The 21,411-nt window shown below is 51.8% G+C and overlaps 9 protein-coding genes across 9 annotated transcripts; 5 read left to right on the forward strand and 4 right to left on the reverse strand.

The window, feature by feature from the left end:
* Nucleotides 1-221: 221 nt before the first annotated feature.
* QC761_118030 (uncharacterized protein) lies at nt 222-2,464 on the forward strand (the record flags this gene model as incomplete). Its single annotated transcript, XM_062875087.1, has 3 exons — nt 222-881; nt 940-2,124; nt 2,300-2,464. 3 exons carry the CDS (start codon nt 222-224, stop codon nt 2,462-2,464), a joined length of 2,010 nt encoding a protein of 669 aa, XP_062738318.1.
* A 202-nt stretch (nt 2,465-2,666) lies between these two features.
* QC761_118040 (uncharacterized protein) lies at nt 2,667-5,311 on the forward strand (the record flags this gene model as incomplete). The annotated part of the gene is made up of 4 exons (XM_062875088.1): nt 2,667-3,612; nt 3,681-3,994; nt 4,044-4,207; nt 4,262-5,311. 4 exons carry the CDS (start codon nt 2,667-2,669, stop codon nt 4,761-4,763), a joined length of 1,926 nt encoding a protein of 641 aa, XP_062738319.1. The 3' UTR covers nt 4,764-5,311.
* QC761_118045 (uncharacterized protein) lies at nt 4,788-7,113 on the reverse strand (the record flags this gene model as incomplete). The annotated part of the gene is made up of 11 exons (XM_062875089.1): nt 4,788-4,903; nt 4,992-5,240; nt 5,298-5,405; nt 5,458-5,674; nt 5,731-6,130; nt 6,190-6,310; nt 6,359-6,456; nt 6,516-6,598; nt 6,657-6,736; nt 6,799-6,854; nt 6,914-7,113. 11 exons carry the CDS (start codon nt 7,111-7,113, stop codon nt 4,788-4,790), a joined length of 1,728 nt encoding a protein of 575 aa, XP_062738320.1.
* A 247-nt stretch (nt 7,114-7,360) lies between these two features.
* Nucleotides 7,361-8,367, forward strand: QC761_118047 (uncharacterized protein). Its single transcript, XM_062875090.1, has 2 exons — nt 7,361-7,909; nt 7,969-8,367. The coding sequence occupies exons 1-2, from the start codon at nt 7,902-7,904 to the stop codon at nt 8,330-8,332; spliced, it is 372 nt and encodes a 123-aa protein (XP_062738321.1). The 5' UTR covers nt 7,361-7,901; the 3' UTR covers nt 8,333-8,367.
* A 97-nt stretch (nt 8,368-8,464) lies between these two features.
* Nucleotides 8,465-9,670, reverse strand: QC761_118050 (uncharacterized protein). The gene is made up of 2 exons (XM_062875091.1): nt 8,919-9,670; nt 8,465-8,860 (listed from the first exon to the last, which is right to left on the reverse strand). The coding sequence occupies exons 1-2, from the start codon at nt 9,253-9,255 to the stop codon at nt 8,493-8,495; spliced, it is 705 nt and encodes a 234-aa protein (XP_062738322.1). The 5' UTR covers nt 9,256-9,670; the 3' UTR covers nt 8,465-8,492.
* Nucleotides 9,671-10,123: 453 nt separating this feature from the next.
* QC761_118060 (uncharacterized protein) lies at nt 10,124-12,372 on the forward strand (the record flags this gene model as incomplete). Its single annotated transcript, XM_062875092.1, has 4 exons — nt 10,124-10,735; nt 10,792-10,962; nt 11,021-11,557; nt 11,608-12,372. 4 exons carry the CDS (start codon nt 10,124-10,126, stop codon nt 12,319-12,321), a joined length of 2,034 nt encoding a protein of 677 aa, XP_062738323.1. The 3' UTR covers nt 12,322-12,372.
* Nucleotides 12,373-12,428: 56 nt separating this feature from the next.
* On the reverse strand, nt 12,429-13,546 carry QC761_118070 (uncharacterized protein; the record flags this gene model as incomplete). The annotated part of the gene is made up of 3 exons (XM_062875093.1): nt 12,429-12,437; nt 12,493-13,379; nt 13,444-13,546. 3 exons carry the CDS (start codon nt 13,544-13,546, stop codon nt 12,429-12,431), a joined length of 999 nt encoding a protein of 332 aa, XP_062738324.1.
* Nucleotides 13,547-13,765: 219 nt separating this feature from the next.
* On the reverse strand, nt 13,766-16,928 carry GLN1_1 (glutamate--ammonia ligase). The gene is made up of 9 exons (XM_062872067.1): nt 15,705-16,928; nt 15,497-15,532; nt 15,362-15,417; nt 15,214-15,250; nt 14,832-15,148; nt 14,621-14,769; nt 14,365-14,561; nt 14,031-14,299; nt 13,766-13,977 (listed from the first exon to the last, which is right to left on the reverse strand). The coding sequence occupies exons 1-9, from the start codon at nt 15,705-15,707 to the stop codon at nt 13,959-13,961; spliced, it is 1,083 nt and encodes a 360-aa protein (XP_062738325.1). The 5' UTR covers nt 15,708-16,928; the 3' UTR covers nt 13,766-13,958.
* Nucleotides 16,929-18,705: 1,777 nt separating this feature from the next.
* On the forward strand, nt 18,706-20,197 carry QC761_118090 (uncharacterized protein). The gene is made up of 2 exons (XM_062875094.1): nt 18,706-19,091; nt 19,151-20,197. The coding sequence occupies exons 1-2, from the start codon at nt 18,983-18,985 to the stop codon at nt 19,894-19,896; spliced, it is 855 nt and encodes a 284-aa protein (XP_062738326.1). The 5' UTR covers nt 18,706-18,982; the 3' UTR covers nt 19,897-20,197.
* The last annotated feature ends 1,214 nt before the right edge of the window (nt 20,198-21,411 follow it).

A 21,411-nucleotide genomic window follows, 5' to 3' on the forward strand; every position in this document is an offset into this window, starting at 1 on the left:
AAGGAGACCTACTTCTGATGCGTAAGCAGTGAGAACATTTAAGGTGCATAGATATGATACCTACTACCTTGGGAGAAAGAAATACTGGCAGTAGAGATTTGGGGCTTTTGCTATAAGAGGCTGAGTTTTGACGCTCTTCCCTCTCCTACAGGCTGCAACAAATAAACACATTCCCTGAACATCAAGACTTCTAAATCTCATTTCTCCACTCATCGATTGCCATGTCTCCTGTTTACCCTGTGACGGGCATCAAAGCCGGCGTTACCGGTACCACAGTCCCCCTTCGTCTAGAGGTGGACACCTGGTATCCCGGCCAAACACCCGAACACCTCATCCAGAACAACCTCTTCATCTGGGCCCTCCGCTTCCTCCAAGAGCGTGACCCCGATCACAAGCTCTCCTTCTTTCAGATCGCCGGCATACATGGCATGCCATACCAACCATGGGATGAAGACACAGACGCCATCACTGCCAACGAGGGCTACTGCACCCACGACAGTCTCCTATTTCCCTCCTGGCACCGCCCTTACATGCTTCTCTATGAGCAAGTCTTGTACGAGATCATGGTCAAGCAAGTAATTCCCCAGCTCCCAGAAGATAAGCAACAGGAATGGACGGACGCTGCTGCCACTTGGCGTCTCCCCTATTGGGATTGGGCCCAGAAGAGGACGCGAGAGGGGCAGGATGAGACCCTGTACGATGTCCCACTCATCACCAAGCAGCCTAGAATCAGTGTCATTGATCTTAAGGACGGGGTGACTGTATTTTACATTGACAATCCAATGTATAAGTTCACGATGCCTGATGAGGAAAGGATGGGTTGTTTCGGGATCAGCGACATCCAGGACACTGACGCCAACAACAACATCACGACCATCCCGGTATGACTTCTGTCCCAGTCAAATATTTCATCACACTAACAACCGCTAGTTCTCCAAGGCCCAAGCAACCTCTCGCTGGGCCACTTACGAGCCCGAATCCGACACCGTCTCCACCCAATGGACCGAGGGCACCGTCCGCAACTCTCTCATCACTTCCACACTCAACGGACATCCTTGGTACGGTAGAGGCATTGACAACGTTCCCCTCGCCGAGATGGTCTACCGCCTCTACGTCCACGACTACATTGCCTCCTACACCCAGTTCGCGACCACCAAATTCCGCACCTCCCCCGACTATGACCCCGGCTCACCAGCCGCCTACCTCAACCTGGAGTATATCCACAATAACATCCACAACTGGACCGGCGGCTTTGACAAATACGTCGGCCACATGGCCGAGCCCGCCGTCGCGGCCTATGACCCCATCTTCTGGATGCACCACGCCAACGTCGATCGCCAATTTGCCCTCTGGCAAGGCATCTCCCTCTTGGATCCCACCAAAAACTGGTTCGAGTCGCGCAACGAGCAGCTGGAAGACGACGGGAACTGGTACATCAGGACCGGCGACCTCGACACCCCCTCCACTCCCCTCGCTCCTTTCCACAAGGATGCCGAAGGCAACTACTACACCTCGGATGACGTGAGAGACATCCACAAACTAGGCTACACCTACCCTGAACTCCAACCCTGGCTAGACAAGTACAAAGACACTCACGGCAACTTCGACGCGAGCCTCTATGTGGCCGACATCAAAGCCATGATCAAAGCCATCTACTCCCCAGGCGAAATCGGCGCCCCGACCGAGATCTCCTCCATCCCTCGCTCCTTAACCAGCCCCCTCGGCCAACCCGACTTCAACAAAGACATAATCGTCAACGTCACCTACAACCGCTTCGCCCTCAACGGGATCCCCTACACAATCTACTTTTTCCTCGGCGCCCCCTTCTCCCCTCCCTCCTACTCTGACCCCCTGCACACCCACCCCCAACACGTCGGCTTCATTTACACCTTCTCCAACCCCATCCACCGCAACCGCGCCGCCCCCGGCTGCGGCAACTGCCGCCGCAAAGCCCTCACCGACACCAAATCCCGCGCTCAAGTCCCCATCACCGGCGCGCTCATCGCCCGACACCCGGCCATCCACAACGGCAACTTGCCTCACGGTATTCATGAGCTGCCCAGCTTGGAGTCCGACACTGTGGGGGAGTACCTAGAAAAACACCTGCATTGGAGCATCCGATCTGTAAGTTCATCGTCCTTTGTTTACTCTGTTACTTTGTTGGGGTTAGTCTTGTTTGTTTAGCGCACCCGTTGGCCCCTTTATTGCCCCTATCTAGCCCCTGAGCAGGGGTTGTCGGGCGGACCCACTTTGCCCGCAAAGCATCTGTGGTCAACATGCTGATGAAAATGGATGATAGCACACTGGAAGCGATATCGATATCCCAGAGGAAGCTCCTTTTGTCGAGATCTCTGTGTATCACCGCAATGCCAAGTTTGATGATGTGGGCAACGCAGCGCGGTATGAGCGTGTCGAGCGGGCTACTCGGAGCAAGCCAGGGGGGTATCGCTCTGTGACTGCTTGATTTCTCTTTGTGCTTTTGTTCCTTTTGTTGGCTTCCTAGGTGCTTCCTGATGTGTGAGAGATGATAGGGGTCCAAGATTGCCAGCTGGAAACAGATGATGGAAGCTGGTGCAGCCCAACTGCGCGCACACGGCTCAGGCTCAGACGGCTGCGGGATCATCACCGAAATGACTTCTTAGCAATGCTGCCTCGCACTTCCAATCATGCAATGTGACCATCCTTCTGCCACCTCTTTGCTTTCCCAACCCACTACCATCATGTTCCTTGTCGCTCTCACCTTCCCCTCCAGCTCTCCGCATTTCCGTTTCCTGCCAGAGTTTCCATTGCACGCACCTCCCCATTCTAGCTCCCACCTGAAAGAGATCCCAGGATGCAACACAAACACATCATATGATGGCTTCATCCTTCCCCTTCTTCGAGAATCTGCATCCCATATCCGGTTTCTGACGGCATCAAACTGCACTTCTCCCCATCCCAAACCGAAATCCTTCACGAGAAGGCCAAGAATCCCATTTGATGATCCCTTGCCTGCCCGAGAATTGGTACAACCAGCGATTACAAAAGAATCCATCATTGGTTCCTCCACCAAGCTGTGTACCCCGATGATGTGCAGATCCATATTGATATTTGCATCACCTCCCACCAGTAATCAAGAGATGCTGGACACCACCTCCCCAGGCTTTGCTGCACTCATCCCACGTTCTGTTGTCGCAACCCCAACTGTGAACCTTGATCGGAAAGCGGGGTCAATAGCGGCAATTGGGGTAACAGAGCCTCACCAGGCTGGGGGCATCGAGGTACTAATAGATGGCGATGACTCTCTTTCGACACGTATTTGGAAGAGAAAGACGACGCAACCAGACAGGCAGAGACGAAGGCCGCCTTGGCTTATGAAGATGGCTGCTATCACTGCATCAGCTCCTGGTCGCATAGACTACTATGCACAGAGCTTGTTCCCCAGTACCGCCACTTCAGCGACTTTCAAGAGAGGGACAGGGGAAACTCTACCTGGGTTCCCCTCTCGGTACGAGGGTGAGAGGGTGTGGACAGGATCCGAGTGGTTAGACCCCAACCTCGAGAAGAGTTACATCGTGCAGATCGACAAAGACGACTTGCTTGAGGTGGAGAATGCTCTCCGCCATTTTCAAGGTAATGGAGCCATGAACCTCCCGGCCCCTTGACCTGTGTTGATGAAGCTGACAGAAAGTGGTCATCAGGTCTGAACGTGCCGCCTGGGCTTTTAAGTCGCGACACTTTCCCTCTCCCCAAGGGGCTGAGCCACAGGCTTCGGAAGGTATCTCAAGACTGCTACAATGGTCGTGGGTTTGCCATTGTTCGTGGTATTTCTCCTGATCGTTTCACCGACGAGGAGAATGTGCTTGTCTTTGGCGGCATATCCTCGTACATCGCACCCACTCGTGGATTCCAAGATGTTCACCGTGAGCTCGTCACTTGCCATGTCCTGAGTGAGGATATGAGACCTGGCTCGAAGGAGCAGAATTTGAGACCTGCATTTACCAATGGCCGACTGGTGAGCCTCTGCTCCAGAACGTGAGAAGCAATTGGCTAACCCGATGAAGGCGTTCCATACCGACGTCGGCGATATTCTCGCTCTCCATACGCTGGGCGTATCCGATACAGGTGGTGAAACGATGATTGCCAGTGCTTGCCAAATCTACAACGAGATGGCAGAAAGTCGACATGATCTGATTCAAGAGCTTGCCCAAAACTGGGCTTTCTTCCAGTAAGTTTTACTCTGGATACTCCAATTTGTTGCAATTTGCTGATATGAGAATAGCTCCCAGGACTACTACACCGACGGGACTCCTCTCCTGACGAACGCCCCGGGGGACAAGTTGGTGTTCCAGTTCTCAAGGCTGCCCATCACAGGCTTTCGAAGCCAGGGTGCGAACCCCACTCTCCCTCCGCCCAGTGAGAAGCGTCTTGAGGCCATGGCCAAGGTGGAAGAACTGGCGTGGAAGCATGCTTTCCCGTTGCCTCGGGAACCTGGAGATATGGCGTACATTAACAACTTGTGTCTGATGCATGCTCGCAGCGCCTTTGACGTTGACGAAGAGGGTAACCCACTGCCCTCAAAGCGTCATCTCGTCAAGCTAATGCTGCAGGATCCAGAGTTGGCGTGGGAACTTCCTCAACATCTCGGCTGGTATCTGGAGCGTGTCTATGGCCCGAACCAAGAAGACGGGGGCAGGACTGAAAAATGGCAGCTCAGTGTGAAGGACGAATCATTGCCCGATGGTCGGATCTGGGCTGGCTCTGGAGCCCTCTCCAATGGCTAAGAGCATTCCCAAACTTTTCCCCTCTTAGTTGGTTGGTGCTATTGCCTCGTTGTCACTCCTTTCAGGATTCTTGTCCAGATGTTTGGTGTTCATGGCTGCAGCCAGAATGATTACCATTGCCGCCAGTGAGCAAGGTACAACTTCCATATTAGGTATTAGCAGGACTTCCTTTGGTCTCTTAAGTATGGAGATGATAGGGTGGCAGCAAACTCAAGAGACAGTACTCACAGAATGCGGTGTGCATCCCCTTTTCAAAAGCCACCAGAACTGCCGTGCGTGCACCTGCGTTGAGTCCCCTGACACTTTTCAAATCTCTCATGGCATCAAGAATAATTCTCTCCGTGGTCTTGGAATCACCCAGGCTGGAGCGAATGCCAATCTTTGCAACCGACCGAGTTATCGTAGACATAAGCGCCATGCCCAAGTCCGCTCCAAAAGTCTCGATGAGGTAGTACAATGCTAGTGTTTGGGGCCACCCTAAGATAGATATGTTAGCGCGTGAGGTTGTATGTCTGCGGACACGATAGGCAATACATTTCTTTTCCGTGCTCGACAAAGTGGCATAGAGCAGACAGCTCTGCCACAAGCCAGTACTGATACCAAAAACAACAAGCAATGGCGCATGTTGCGCTGCTTCAGGTTCTTTGACTCGTCAGCATTGGCATTTGTCCAAGAAAACAAGACATCCCCTTACTAATTAATCGCATAGCAAACAGAGAGCAGCATGCTCCCAATGCCATAGCGTTTGCAAGCATAATACGCTGCACTGGGAGGATATTGTTCTTAATTAGATACCCGCCAGAAATGGCACCGATGGGAAACCCAAGAAATACACAGGTCAAGGCCCAATCCTCAAACGATGGGCCATCGAAGGCGCGTACTTGGATGTAAGGTGGTATGATGAAAACAATCTAAGTCTCGTTAGCAGCTAGCCAGACTGGATAAGGTACGAAGCGAGTAATCACACCGAATTCAAAATGGAAATAACTCCAAACACTTGAAACAGGACACTCAGATACTTCTTCGTGAAAATTGGTGTCATGTCAATAACGGGGAAAGAGGCGATCTTCAGCTCGTAGACCACGAACGTCACCATAAACAACGGACCGAGAATGAGGAGGGCCACTTCTAGAGGATCTGTCCAGCGGAGAATATTGTCGCCGAGCGTGAAGGCGACGAGAGGTGTGGTTACCGCCAGAATGAGCAACAGCCAACCTCCTCCATCTGCGTGGGATGGCAGCTGAGATGGATCGCCGTGCTTGAGCAAAGTGGACTGTGAGTACCGTGCGTGACAGGCAATCTTTTTAAATGACCAATGGAGCACGACCACTCCAGTCAGGGCGAATAAGACCTCTAGGAGAAAGGCGCTGGTGGCCTGGTTAGCACGTGCCATACGACAAAAGGTTGCGTGAAAGTCGAGACACACGAATGCCAGCCGAATGACCTGTACATCCAAGAACCCAGAGGCCCTGCTGCCATGCTAGTTCCCATTTCGATGCATGTAACAAAACTTTCCCAGATTGCGAGCTGTTTGACGCCAACAATTTCTACCCTTCGTCAGCACTTTCACTGTGTTCAGGTGTCGAATGACAAACCATTGATGACGATCATGGAGAGCAGAGTGATCCCTGATGAGCCAAAGCCCACGACAAATCTAGAGCCCAGGAGTTGCCAAAATGATGTGCTAATGGTGCTGTATGCTATGTCAACGGTAGCTGAATCATATGCCTCAGTAGGTAAGTAGGCACATACCAAAGAGCAAGCCCGAACGCGAATGATCCATACGCAATGAACATCATCCGTTTGATCCCATGATATGCGAGAAGGTAAGAGTACTGTGATGACATCAGCTTCGTGGACCTGAAAATCTAATGCTAGGTTCGAATGAATCACCACTGGCACAAAGATGGCTGAACATATCGACGCCGTAAGCATAACCCAGGATGCATCCTTGAAATGTTGAAGGTCAGAAGCTAGATTCAGTTTTTTTTCGTCAGTAAGAGTCGTTCAGGGCTTGTTGTACGAAGACACTCACCGAGACGGGAGTAGCTCGTGGCTAGAAACGCAATATCAAAAGCTTTCACAAAGATGCTTGACCGTGTTAAGGATGTTCGGTTGTGGTAAAGTTTGAAGATGCGAGGAGGACACACCCAGCCAGTAACGCGGGGCCCATCAACCACAAAAGACCGTTTTCGGAGGCGGTCGATGCCTCATCACGAGGACTTGATAAGGGGAGAAGCGGGTCTTGTTCATTCAGGTTGCTCGAGTTTGTTTCGTCGATCTGAGCATGGTCGGCAACTGCTGAGAGGCAAGTGCTCTCCGGCCTTGCATTGTGGTGGGTGGCAGCCATGACGCAGGAAGGAGGGAGGACGCACAATGGAGCGCTCACGGAAGCAGGGTAGAAGGAGGGCAGCGGGATGCGTGATTTACATCGAACGAAAAGAATAATAACCCTCACAGATTCAAGCCTCAGGGCCCATCAAACCTTTTCACCTTCTCCCCAGCTTCGTGTTGCCTCTTGACCCGACGAGTGCTTGGAGATATCTGGGGCTGAGAAAGTTGCAGTGTGGTCGGACGTGCTGGCAGGGGGCAGATTGTTGCACAGCAGGCCTGCCAGTCAGCCTGCAGGATCAAACTAAACCATTTGGGGCACTCGGCCTCGACTCTGCGACCCCATTTCGACATTCGGCAAGCGTGCAACATCTGATTATCATCTTGATGAGCGCTCCCCGGGCGAGCCAAGAGTCCAGCAAGCCCCATCACACTATAAGTGATGGATTCTGCGTGTGGTCCAGGCGGGTTTTCAAAGCCAACAGTTCCAAAAACTGACTTCTCATAGGTACCGACTTCCCTTTTGGGCATTCGGGGGAGGATGATGACCGTGTAGAAGTTATATGGAGCTTTGACTGTGAAATGAAGAGTCAGTGATAGCTCAAAGATGGGGATAACATTTTGAGGCACGTTCGGAATGTTATAAGAAAACTCTCTTCCGGCATCTCGATTGAATCAAGTGTCCCCTTTTGGACAAAACAGATGCATCTGGTGTCCTGATACCTACCACGCAAGGCCCGAAATTTCCAACAACCTGCAGTCCTGTGGAGGGAGCCCATAGTCAGCTAGACAGAGGCAACAGTGTGCATGGTGACAGGTATGATCTCTACCTTTCTGTGGCAATGAGTGAGCAGCCACTAACTTTATATCAAAGGTCTCGTTCGAGACAGGCCTCACCGAAATCGGCGGGAAACACTATGGAACACGACCTTTTGGGAGTGGGTGCTTGGGCAATCCCCTATCATGAAGTCACAGTCCCGTCTTCTGTCGAGATAGGCACGGCACAGGGTGGCAACGAATTTAGCTTCAGGGCCAAGTCAATATTATGCAAACAATACGTCCACGCCATCATGCTACCCCCCGACAGTTCCCAACTTTGCACCACAGCTACATCCTATGATGCGAGACGAAGGATTAGTCTAGAGCACCATGTGCAGCTCGAAAGGAGGAGAGCCGAATATGGCATGCTGGAGCGATACTTGGAAGAGATGAGCCATCCGTTAATCTTTTCTCAATAACGAAGCTGAACACAAAGAACCGAATCGAGGGTGGAGCATTTTTGTATAGTATATGAACGCGCTTGACATTCGGGAAGCGCCGTTCTGTGTTCGTGGCGGGCTGGGAAACCCATAATTTGGAAACCTTGCGAATGACGAAACGCATGATACTTCTGCTGTGCTAGATAGTGTGTTGTGAGAACGGCTTCTCCAAAGCGTCAATAACAACATGCTCTTCTTCTCCACCCACTCGTGCCGTGTCGGTGCCGACCAAAACGTAACCAAGTTCCTCATAAAGCTTCCTGCCCATTGGACTGGCCATAACAGTCAAAATCCAACCACCTCTTCTCGCGGACTCATCAACACCCCAGTTACACAGTCTGGTTCCAGCACCACGCCGGCGAAAGTCAGGGTGCGTTACGAGCATCCAAAGGTGAAGTTGCTCTTTCCCATACGACTCAAAGCATCTCGCAAATGTCCGTTCCATAGCGGCTGCGTATGCCTTCATGTGTTCCCGGTTACCATCCCGTCGTTCGTCAATGAAGAGATCTACGCCAGGTTGCACAAGATCAGTCAGCGAGCTGGCACCAGAGTACAATAATCTTACCTCCGCCTTTGGCCTTGATGTGAACAGCAATATCCCAGACACCAATAGCAATGGGGAGGTCATCGAGCCCTGCCTCCTCATTGGTCACTGTGACAACGTTGAAGGCGAACTTTTCTGGCTGCTCTAGGTACTCCTCATACTGTCGGCGTGTGTACTTCCAGAAGTCCTCCGGGTACTTGTCGCGGTATGGAAACTTGTAGTTGCAACCTGGGTCGTCGGGGAAACCAGCCTGGATGACCCGAGTGATGGCGTCGAGGTCGTTCTTGGTGGCTTTCCGCATGACGAGAATCTCGGCACCATAACGCTCGCGGTACAATTCATAAGGTCCACCGCCCATGGCTGGTAATGCCGGATGCTATCAGGCTCGGTCAGGCAGGGTGAAAGGTGTGGATGGCCCTTGCAATCGCCCGAGATGATCTGGGGGCTGAGCTGGGTTGTACAGAGCGGGACTCGGACTTGGGTGGACTCTGCCTTGCGCACCTTGACGGCCAAGAGAGAGTGTCAAATTCCAATTCCTTGATTGAGAACGATTTAAATCTGGGACTGAGGCGCAGGAACGTGGCCGCCTAGAATTGGATCTCCTGGAGCCTTCTTGTATCGCCCGTTGCCTTTGAGGTGGGCTGGATAGCGGGGTGTTGGGGTAAAAGTGTGATTGGTTCGTCCTGCAGCTGCCCGTCCGGTCACCCCAGAAGGAGGCCGATTACCCAATTCGGTAGTCGGCCACTCCAAGCCACACAATTCCCTGTTGAAGCATTCATGTACCCATCTCCCCCCGTGCTTGCATACTCCCTTGTCACAACAGCTGGGCAAACTGAGGGGTTTTGTCACCCTATTTTGATGAGAAAATGCACTGATATCTGAGTTACACAGGCAGATCATGGAGCCATCGCCCCGTTTACAGGTCTCCCTGCAGCGTACACACAGTCGATATCCTCTTGACCTTCCTCGTTTGTACGGCTCAACGTTCCGCCAACAAATATCTGGGACACATACCCCACCCTGTGCTATCACGCGGTTTTATCCCTCCCAAACTACCGGGCCTCTTTGTAGTTTCAATATTCAAGTTACATTTGGATAATCCACAGCCCACGCTGCGCAACATGTATCCCCAGGCACCACAATTCGGTCAGGTTGAAGGGCACGAGGAATTCTGGGAGGAGAGATGGACATCATGGCCACGACCTTTACTTCCACTCGATGAAAACATGGCCCTGATTGAGGCTTCTGTGTTTCCTCCTTTTCCGAGCCCCCTTCCTTTCTCGAATGTTCAGGCTCCTCTCCCGCCCGCAGGGTGGGAAGAGCTATTCCCTGAGGTTCACCACCAAGTGCTGGTGAATGGCTTGGACAAGAATGAGCAAGACGAGCCTATCGTATCTGAGGTGGAGCTCTTCGGTCTGTTTGATGGTGCGCTGGGTGGTCAGGACTTTCTCGACTTGGAGGCCCCTTTGGAATCTTTCGCTAAGGAACCTGAGCTTGGTCAGATTCGGTCTTCCCCACTGCCACAAGTCCAACCAGTTATCCAACTATCGAGCCCCGACACATTAGGTCTCTCATCCCAGACTGTGTCTGTATCCCCGAAGACCGTGACGTCCAACCCCTTATCAGAATCGCCCAAGACTGTCGCCTCCAAGACACTGTCACCCGTTGAGAGTCCTACGACCACAGCCACCCAGCAAATTCAGTTTCTTCAGTACAATCCTGCCAGGCCCACAAAGAGGATCCCAAAGGCATCCCGTCCTCACAATGGGAGACCTCCGACCACAGAGAGAAAGCCACGTTCTGTGACCAAAAGAAAGAACGTGCTGCTGGAGAATGAAGTACGACCCAACCTTCTCAAATAACATCTATGTGTCGTAACTTACTTTTCCTTTAGGCTTCCGTGATATCGAAGAAGAAAGACGCAAGTGGTAAACTGCAGTCAGTCGTGGAGGTCTGGGGGAAGCATCAAACGGTGCGCAAGGAAGCCAGCGAGGAAGAGAAACAGAACACTCGATACAATCGGGAGCATGGTGCCTGCGAAAAGTGTAGGAAACAAAAGCTCAAGGTGAGTTCTTCCAACCAGTGCCCATTTTCCCGTGCATCTTGCTAACTTCGGTATCAAGTGTGTCCAAATGGAACTGCAATACACACCATGCGCAAGATGCCTAAAGTTGTACCTGAATGACCTCAAGAGGATGCAGAATGGAGGCCCTTTCAAGGTTCAGCCCTGTGTCAGAATCGAGATCCTTGGCCTTCCTCTGCACCGAAAGGGTCCGACAAAATATTCAGAACTCGATACCTGGCTTCCTCAGAAACAGGCCCAGCTGGAATGGCACACTTTTGACAACACCACTCGAGTGTTAAAACTTACTCAAGGTTTCGGGGAGGGAATGGATAATGCACTGCGTCTCCGGGTGTCCAGATTCAAGCCTGGACCAGGAGACCGCACTGCGTACTTCTGGACTGACGAGAAGACCGGGCTATTGCGTTCCATGGAGATGCCGCCCTACTTCATCAGCGACATGGATGCCGCCAAAGCCAGTGTTGTCGAGTTTCTTCGCAATGCTCGCTCCGTCTACATAGACACCCTACTCGGTGATGCCAGCCCGATAACTCGCAAGACGTTTGAGTCTGCTTTGAGATTCTCAGCTTTTGGTCAGGTAAGCTAAATTGTGACTGCTGGTAGAAGCCTAACTAAACAGAGGTACAGAGCAAACTGGTATCTCTTGCCCTCGACACCTGGGTTGCCGCACGGTTCATTGAAAGTCACTGGCGTGTCTTCGAGGGTGGTGAGGAAATCGGGGCTCATCCCACCGCCGAGGCCGGCCATCCTTACGACGGCTTCATCCCAGTAACACCAATCATGGATACGCAGCTCGACAACTTGGTAATTGCAGATCTGCTAGCGCCGATGAGAGAAGAGCTTCTCAAGCGGCTCAAGGCAAAGATTGACGAGAAGAAGCGCTCCAACTGGCTGGAGATTTACCTCACGCTTTTTGTGATAATGTCCAACACCGGTTGGATCATCAAAGACATGATTGCCATGACCACGTGGAAGGGCCTCAAGATGGGCAATCGTGGGGGACAACTGACAAGAGGGTACATTCACGCCTCCAAATCTCTGCTCTCGTGCTTTCACTACGCCTGCTCCGGGTCATTTCCTCTCACGATACCGGAGAATGAGCTGAAGAAAGGAAACCACAACATGACCAGCGACCAGATTGAGTACATGGCCTTTGTGCAGCAAGAGCTTGCCCGTGAAGGTTCCAAGCATGCCAACTGGAAGAGTCTGGACATGTACAAGGACGATGAATACTGGACCCACCAGCTACTGTGCAAGGATTGGAAGGGAGACGCGCCTTACACAGCAGGACCAATCGATGACTTTACCGAGGATGATTTTCTTTCTTCTTCTACTACGTGATCGCGCTGCTTCAGGGGCGTTTTCGGGACAGTTATCTGGATTCAAAGGGCTTTGCATACAGTTGCAATAGAATTTCCATCCATAGAGATATATCTATGTGAATATAATCAAAACATCTGTTCACGGTAGTTGCTGTGTCTCCTCTCTGATAGTATACACTCCCGTACTTACATCATGATATCCCAACTTCCCCACCCTCCCCGTCAACTCACTCCTCCAGTCCTTTCCCTCCTTCACCTTCTTTACTGCCCTCTCAAAAGTATACACGGCCTCCCACCCCAGCTCCCGCCTCGCCAAATCACTATCATACACCCGATCCACCCTCTTCAAAAACTTCCACCCCTTCCCTTCAAAAACCTCCCTCGCCCCCTCCACCGCCTTGCAATACTCTTCCCCAGCGTCCCTATCTAACCCCTTCAACACTACTTCCTCCCTTTTGAACACCGTCGGCGCAGAAATGATGTACTTTCCCCACTTCCCTTTCAACCCCGGCCCCTTTTCCATCGCTTTCACGCAAGCCCCCACTACATCAGCGATATCTACCCTCCTGTAGCCCAACTCCAACACTTTCAAATTATCATCCCCCATACTCCCCCTCCTCTCCTCGTCATCATCCCCCTCGGGAAAGAATCTACTCGTCCTCAACACCACAACCGGCAGCCCGCTCTCCTTGTTAACCAACTCGCACACATCCTCCGCACTTATCTTGGTAACCCCATAGACATTCTTCGGTTTGGGAACCACCCCCTCATCAATCCACACGGCCGGTAAGCCAGGTCCAGCCGTCAGACTGCCCCCAAAGGCAGAGGTGGTGGAGATAAAAACAAAAGTCTTGACCCCCCCTTGCCTCGCAACGCTCGCTTCAAGCAGATTCAACGTCCCCGTGATGTTTGTGGCGATAAAGTCCGCCTTTGTGTGCGAGCAAATGTGCGGTTTGTGCAACGTGGCAGTGTGGATTACATATTCTACGTCAGGATGGAGCGTCGTGAATACGGACGAGACAAAGTCCGGGTCGGCGATGGTGCCGACGTGGGTGGTGAGCGGGCTGGGCTTGATGTCTGTTTTACAATCAGTATCAACTTCTAAAAATAAGGAGTGGATCAAAGGGAAGAGTGGAATCACCAATGCCAGTCGGAGTGAACCCGTAGTGTGACAGGGTAAGCATGAGCGCTTTGCCCAGATGGCCCGACGAGCCAGTGACCAGAACCTTTGGTGGACTAGACATTTTGTTGTTGACGTTAATTTGGTAATCGAGCTTGAAAAGATGAAAATCTGGAACATACAATTAAGAATCTAGAAAACAACCTTATATGGATAATCCCCGGTGACTCATGCCGGCACTCAAGGTGCCAAGCTTCCATTGACAGCCCTGGTCCATGTTGACATCAAGGGATGGATACCGTCCGTAAAAGGAAATATATCACCGACTTATACACGAAGAGCAGGGACACGAATGGTTGTTCATCGCTAAATTGTCATACTACCTAGTCATTCTACCTTCAACCACAACGAAAAGACTGCAAGATCAAATGAAAAGCCTCAGCTTGATATCCCGAACGCCAATATAATATCCCTCCCGTACAGTGAAGTGGGCAGTCAAATCGAAATGGTATCGTTGATAGGTTGATATGCAGCGTTTATACAGCACCGAAGCAACTGTGACAAGTTAGCCTGTGTCGTTCACTCGGAGCGGAGAAGGGGGGACATACGTCTCCATGATGATGCCAGTAATCTGGTAAGGGTCAGCGTTGGAGGCTGGGCGACGATCCTCGAAGTAGCCGTAGCCCTTAGCGGCGCATTCTCTTGGAATACGGATAGAGCAGCCACGGTTGGCAACACCATACGAGAACTGATCGATAGCACCAGTCTCGTGTCTGCCGGTGAGACGCTTCTCGTTGTCCTCGCCGTAGACGGCGATATGCTCTTGGTGCCTCTTGCCGAGCTTCTCGATAGCAGCCTCGATGTACTTCATGCCGCCCTGTAACCAAAGTCGTCAGCATATGTTCCCGAGTAAGAACCACTATGTCCCAACAATCATCGTACCTCTTGACGCATCTCCTTGGTAGAGAAGTTGGAGTGGAGACCAGCACCGTTCCAGTCGCCAGGAATAGGCTTGGGGTGGACGGAGACCTTGGCGCCGAACTCCTCGGCAATGCGGTGCAGAAGGAATCTGGCAAGCCAGAGGTGGTCACCCATCTCGATACCGAGGCAGGGGCCGACCTGGAACTCCCACTGGGCGGCTATTGTGCATGTTAGCAACCTCGGGTCCAACCTTGCACCGAATCACAGGAAAACCTACGCATCACCTCGGCATTGGTACCAGAGATCTTCACACCGGCGTACAGACAGGCACGGTAGTGAGCCTCGACGATGTCACGCTGCACAACCTTGCCGGCACCCACACCACAGTAGTAAGGACCCTGAGGGGCGGGGAAACCGTTCTTGGGCCTGGGATCCAATCAGCATCTGTCTCACATCGTTCCAAAACACACGTGGGTGGAAGCACATACCAGCCATAGGGACGGTCGTTGAGGTCGAGGAGAGTGTATTCTTGCTCAAGGCCGAACCAGGGCTCGTGAGCGGCGTGAGCCTCCATCAGCTTGGCGGTCTCATGACGGAAGTTGTACTTGTTGGGGTTGCCATCATTGTCGATGCACTCGGAAAGGACGAGAATGTTGTTGCCGAGACGGAACGGATCGGGGAAAACCGCTACGGGCTTCAGGTAGACGTCCGAGTTGTCACCGGGGGCCTGGCCGGTGGAGGAACCATCGAAGTTCCAGATGGGAAGATCATCCGGAGTGTAGCCGCCCTCCTTCTCGTCGAGTGTCTGTTTGCAGGTGACTGGTAAGTATGCGTCGGATTTGGGCTTTCGGTTTCGGACTCTTTGCTTACTCTCGACTTGGAACGAGTACCACCTTCAGCATCAATCCTAGACACATTCTGTTAATGGCCGTTTTCCCCTCATTGGCCCTCATTGGCTGCGGTTCCAGGTGCAGGGATGAGCGGGATACTCGGGGGGGGGGCCGCGTGGGGGACTCACCAGATGTACTCGGCCATGATCTTCCCCCTTTGGTCCAGAGTCAGGAACTTCTGGAGCTGCACGCCAATCAGTCAGCACGGGTCGCAGAAATAGCGGCGGCTTGGCCGGCGCCAAAGTGAGTCGGGTCTTGCTCACGTTCTGGGCATTGGAGAGGAAGGACTCGGTAGTCGCCTGCAGTTGTCGTCGAACATGGTGGTTAGCTCGGCTCTCCAAACAGCGACGCAAGAATGCCATCGGCGGCATTGTACGCGCACATGGGAATCTGCGGAAGCCTGAAGATGGCAGGGCCCGAAGGGCTGTACGCCAAGCAGGCCGGAGTGTTGGTGTTGGCGGGGTCACATACCATGATTGCGGATTATGTGAGGGCACGGTGGGAGGACTGAGCTCAAACTTCAGAAATCTGGAAGAGTCTGAAAGGACAGGGCGCAACGGTGTTCCCTGGGGAGGTGTAGGGATTTTAATAGAGACTGCAGAAGGGAGGTTTCATATGAAGGAGGGTTCGTCTGTCAGTGGCGATGGCGGGGATCGTGGGGTTAAAGCTTCAGCACCCGATAACGGACAGCGGCGCAATCAAACGCGGCGGCGCTGGATCGCGACGAGATAAGGTAAGAGCCCAGGCCGGTTATCTGGGGGTGGCAGGTGGTTCACGGGTGATCGCGGGGTGAGAGCCGTGATAATCTATCTGACAAAGACGCCCAAGAAACGCATTCAGACACCCATTTGGGACTGGACGCGGTCGCATTCCAATATCTGGGGCTGAGTTCCCGAGATAGGACCACCATCAGGACAAACGAGGGGCAGAGGGGAGCAAGCTTCCCTGGAGCTTTCCCCTCGCATGATCCCACCCACTGGAGCCGCCGCCGAGAAGTAAGCTTATCGCTGCCAGCCGATTGGCTCCCTGCCCCGCGCTGCATAATACCTCCTCGTACAACGACGAGCGCCCGACAAATGGGAGCCGCCGAATATCTAATTGTGATTTGTCTTTTTGTGCTCCAAACACTTTGCTCGGCAGCAGTTGCAGACGAGTGCAACCCGTCTCTTTTTCTACCGCGGTCCCCGTTTTTCTTTTACTCGATGCCATTTGTTACGTTCAACAAGAGTCGCACCCGTGGCCTCGATCCCGTCGTCGAGTCAAGAGTTTGTCCCACCACCAAAAGAACCCCCAAAATGCCCCCACTGTTCATCGTGAATATGGCGGGCCATGTCGATCTACCCTAGCCCCATAGGGATCCATGGCAAAATAAGGGTCCTGAATAGAGGCTGGTCAAGATCCTCAACCACAAGTGCCAAGGTCGACGGCAGACCACCATGAGGCATATAGTTGCAGGCAACCAATGATGACCGTGACGGAACTGCAGAGCACCAGCCAAAATAAATTTTCTCATGTGCCCTTTTCCCTTTTCATCCCACTCTTGGTACTGGGACATGTGCCAATCAAGGACAGCCTCACCCACCTTTTTTCAGCCAGCTTTTGCCACTCAATATCAACCTCCTGACGCCAGCATGCATTTCAATCCAACACAATCCGCGGCATGACGGCAACCTAGTCCAGAGCTATCGTTTCGATCCCAACCCCCAGGCTGATGTCCTGACCTCGTCTTCTTGATGACCTCACGTCCTCAATGCCCTTCAACGTCAGACGCGCTGCAGAATGACCGCTGCCTGACCTTATTGGAGGCATAACTAGGCGAATGAGGCAGATAGGCCACTTCAACAGCAAGTCTCCAATCAACCAGGGCTCGTATGTTGACCATGTGCCGGTGACATCATAAATGCGGATTTGAATATTCTTTTGCATCCGACTGGAAATATTGGGACACTTTCACTCTTTTTTGCAGAGCGAGACAATGGTAGATTTTGACTGAAAGCAGCTTCAAACGAGATGGGTTTCAGTTATGAGGCTGATCCCATGGATTTAGTTGGTTTCAGCTTTACCTTCACAAGGCCGACTCCCAGACGAATTGCCAACCAAGGTACAGTGGCCACTCTGTGAAAGCGTGATAATACTCATTCATCAGGGGCGTGGATGGCGAATCGCGGTTAACTCACGGTTTTTAAAGACCGGATATGTCAAGTCTTGAAAGACACAGTCTAATTCCTTTGACGCGGATATCGTAGTTTCAGTTCCAGACGAACGTTCCGACCAACACCCTAAGTCTACAAAGCATTTCAACATGGCGACGGTTACTGGGATAGCTTGTTTTGTTCTCTATGAGCTGCGTAGTCAGTTAACGCTTGAAGGGACTGCCTTTACGAATGTCCTCGCCAAAAGATGGCTTACCACTAACAGCACAATCAAAGTTGGGGTGGATGTTGCTATCACCTCAGTTGTTGGCATCACGCTTGTCTAAAATCAATGTCAGTGCTGCAAGGGCCTGTTGCCAACACATAAGATATGCTTGAATATGCTCCTGAGCCCAGCATGACTGAGCAATTCCCTGCTGAAAGGTGAGACCAATTCCGAGATAGTGCAACTATAGCTTCGGGTCATTTTCTAGCTAGCCCTCGATACTGTAGCCGTTCCCTGTAGTTATGTTGAAGTCCGTCTTGTATCTCAAGGAATATTGCCGCTTGATAAGTGAAAATCGACCACTTGGAATACCAGGTAGACAACACACTGGACCGAGAAGCAGGAAAAGTTTCTCCTTAACATCATAAGACCACCGCGGCTCTTGGCCTCCCTCAATATGCTCAGGGTTCCGTGCGTTGGAATTTGACTTGGGGCTCCTGTAGCCCACTGCGGGCGGCTTGGTCAGCGGAGAAAGATCTTACTCGTTAGCACCGGTCGATGTGCACTGTCTTTCAGCGTTTCCGCATTGCACATAAACCCTCGGAATACCATGCAAGGGTCAAGAGAGTCGCTATCTATGCCAGATTCGTCTTGCTCGTGAGGTTGAGGTCGAAATCAGAAGTGCAACTCAGATCTCATTCTGTCATCATCTTTCCCAGCGGTGTATGAACCCAGTGCAAATCGTCCAGCGTGACTTTGGGCTTGTTAGTCATGATCGACAAGCTGAGTCTCTGGTTGATGTACCTGGTTGATGTGAGGCAAACAAGTTGATGTTGAGGTTGTGGGCCGTGGCGTGCTGAAAATGTATAACTCCCTACTGGATCTGGCCGATGGAAGGTAGCAATTGCTGTCGGTCTACAGCGGGAAAACTGAAATCCCATAAGAAATCGCACAGTATCTATGTATCTATGTTTTTATTCCCAGGGCGAGAGAGCGCCTGTTGACACTGGGGCTCTTTCCCTTTGTGGTGCAAATGGCCCCAGTGTGACCAATCAGGTGTTGTTAATTAGGTCCGACACCAAATGGTTCGATGTGGCCTTCAACATCACACCACCTTGAGCCCATGCGTCATGGTCACACCACGCAACACCAAACTCGTGACTAGTTGACTCGATGGAATGCTTGAAAAGCTCAGTATCTCCTCTTCCTCTTTGATATCTTGACCTCAGCATCATTTAGTCTTCTGAGCCTCATCCTCCCACTCTGCAACCACCCCTGTTCAACCCCAGATTTCGGTTGTCTCCACTTACACCGACTATCCCCAAACGGCAACCCTCCAACCTCTATCACTCTCTCCTTCCACTCCACAAGACATCCGCAACCATATCACGATGCCAGCATCACGAAATCGTCCGATGCAGCACATTGACCGCAAGAGTCTCTACACCAGTCTGGAGGCTCGGGTCAAGTACTTGCATTCTTTTCTTGACTTCGGTGTCAGTGAGTATCTTCCTTATGCCAGGCTATCCCAGCATGAGCAACACTAACGACTTGACCAGGCGACATCGAAGCATTGAAGAGCGGCAGCAAATATATCCAGGCCCTCATCCCAGCGGTTGTCAACATTGTGTACAAGAAACTTTTGCAGTATGACATCACCGCCCGGGCTTTTACGACAAGGTCAACGGCCTTCGAAGGTCCCATGGACGACACGCCAGACGAGGACAGCCCCCAGATTCTTCATCGTAAAATGTTTCTCAGAGCATATCTTAAGAAGTTGTGTTCAGATCCTGCGCAGATGGAGTTCTGGGAGTACCTCGACAAGGTTGGCATGATGCACACAGGCATTGGCCGAACGCACCCATTACACATTGAGTACATTCACATCGGCGCCGGACTCGCTGTTATCCAAGATGTTCTCACCGAGGCTATCCTCTCCCATCCTCGTCTACACATCCAACGCAAGATCGCCATCGTCAAAGCCCTTGGCAAGGTCATCTGGATTCAGAACGACCTGTTCACCAAGTGGTATGTCCATGATGGGGAGGAGTTCACCGACGGCATGGACTTTGGCGAAATCGAAAAGGAAGGCTGGCTGCACGGAAAGAAGGTTCTTAACGAGCAAGATGCTATTTCTGAGGGCAGCGATGACACAGCAACAGCCTGCCCCGCCAGCGGACAAAAAGGCAAAGATGGTCCGACAGCTGGTGTGTGTCCATTCACAGGGATATCGTCAGACATGAAGAATTTGAAAGTGCAAGATGACAAGCCCAAAGTTGAGGTGACGGCGACTGGACAGCAATAAGCCTGGGCGGCATTGACGACCACTGGTTTCATGAGAAATGATTGGCAAGGAGTTCAAAGGTTTGAGGGGTTTTTCTGTGTACATACCTTTTCTGGCAGTGTTTGGCTTGTTGCGTTTCAGAACCAAACAATAGACCGAGGTGGCCGTTTCTTACATGGTCATTAAATATCACCATTCTTCACTCTGTCTACACATGTGCTCCAAAAGATGTGTGTAATCAAGGAACCAATCAGAAAACTGTCCACCTTATCATACCTACCTAAAACCTCCTATTGTGTAATGTAGGACAGGTGCATGACTGGCCTGTGGAGGCCTGGAAGGCAACCAACCGCACTACCACCTCGAATTGGGGGCGATATCGGTCCTTCCTTCCAGAGTTCAAGTCGAGGACTACCCAACAACAACAACACACGTCTTCATCTAAGTTTGAGTTTCTGGCAATATGGAAGCTGCAGCCGCGATTGTCGGATTAATTGATTTCTCTCTCAAGGCTACATCACGGATTTACGAGTTTACACCGTATACAAAGATGCGCGCGACATTACTCTCCGCACCACCCGTGACCTGCGAGACTTGACCCGTATTTTGGAGCAAATCCTGACAATTGTCTTGGATCAAACGAGCCAAAATGGCATCAGTGTTGCTGAAAAACGTCGCCACGCTTCCATCCTGGAGGACCTCGTCATGGAGAGAAGTGACAATCCTGTGGCAACCTGCTTCAAGGAAGTCTCGGCTATCCTGGACCTTCTGGATACGAAACACCGAATCTTGTGGCCTCTGCGGCAAAAAGATGTGGAAAAGCATCTGGACAACATGGGGCGACTAGAGACCCTGCTTGGATTGGCCATACAGTCACAGTCCATGTCGGTTTTTCTTTCATCTATATCGCGCTTTGCTCTTACAACCTGACAATCTTGCAATGTTGCACACACTGACAGGGCGGTATTATTGGGCATTGAAAGTGTTGTTGCTTCGCAATCTGCCATGTTGGAGCAGCATATTCAAACCGAATCCAGCCGGCAATCACTTCAATGGCTTAGAGCGCCCGATGTCTGGCGCAATCTCCGCAATGCGCTTGCGAAGTGGGAGCCGGGAACTGGGACGTGGTTCTCGAGTGTCCCGTTTTCAAGGATTGGCAGCAGCGTGCAGAGTTTCTTTGGCTCACTGGCATCCCGGGTGCAGGCAAAACCATCATCAGTTCAGCCATCGTCGCAAACCTCCTTCGCCAAGAAGATGGGTCCTCAACGCCGGTCATTTTCTACTATTTCGACTTCCAGATCGAGACGTAGCAACACGTACACGCCGTGCTTCGGTCACTATTGACGCAGATGGCGGCTTGGAGCCCCGCATGCCTCAGATCGCTCCAAGCCCTCCATGATAAAACCATTGCTTCCAGTGCCAAAGATCCATCTCTAGACGACTTGCTCGAAGTCGTTGTTACGGGCCTCGGTCATTTCCCCAAAATATTTGTGGTAGTAGATGCCCTAAATGAATATATGGAGAGGCAGACCCTTT

Source organism: Podospora bellae-mahoneyi (genome assembly GCF_035222275.1).
Source record: "Podospora bellae-mahoneyi strain CBS 112042 chromosome 1 map unlocalized CBS112042p_1, whole genome shotgun sequence".
NCBI classification, from domain to species: Eukaryota; Fungi; Ascomycota; class Sordariomycetes; order Sordariales; family Podosporaceae; genus Podospora; species Podospora bellae-mahoneyi.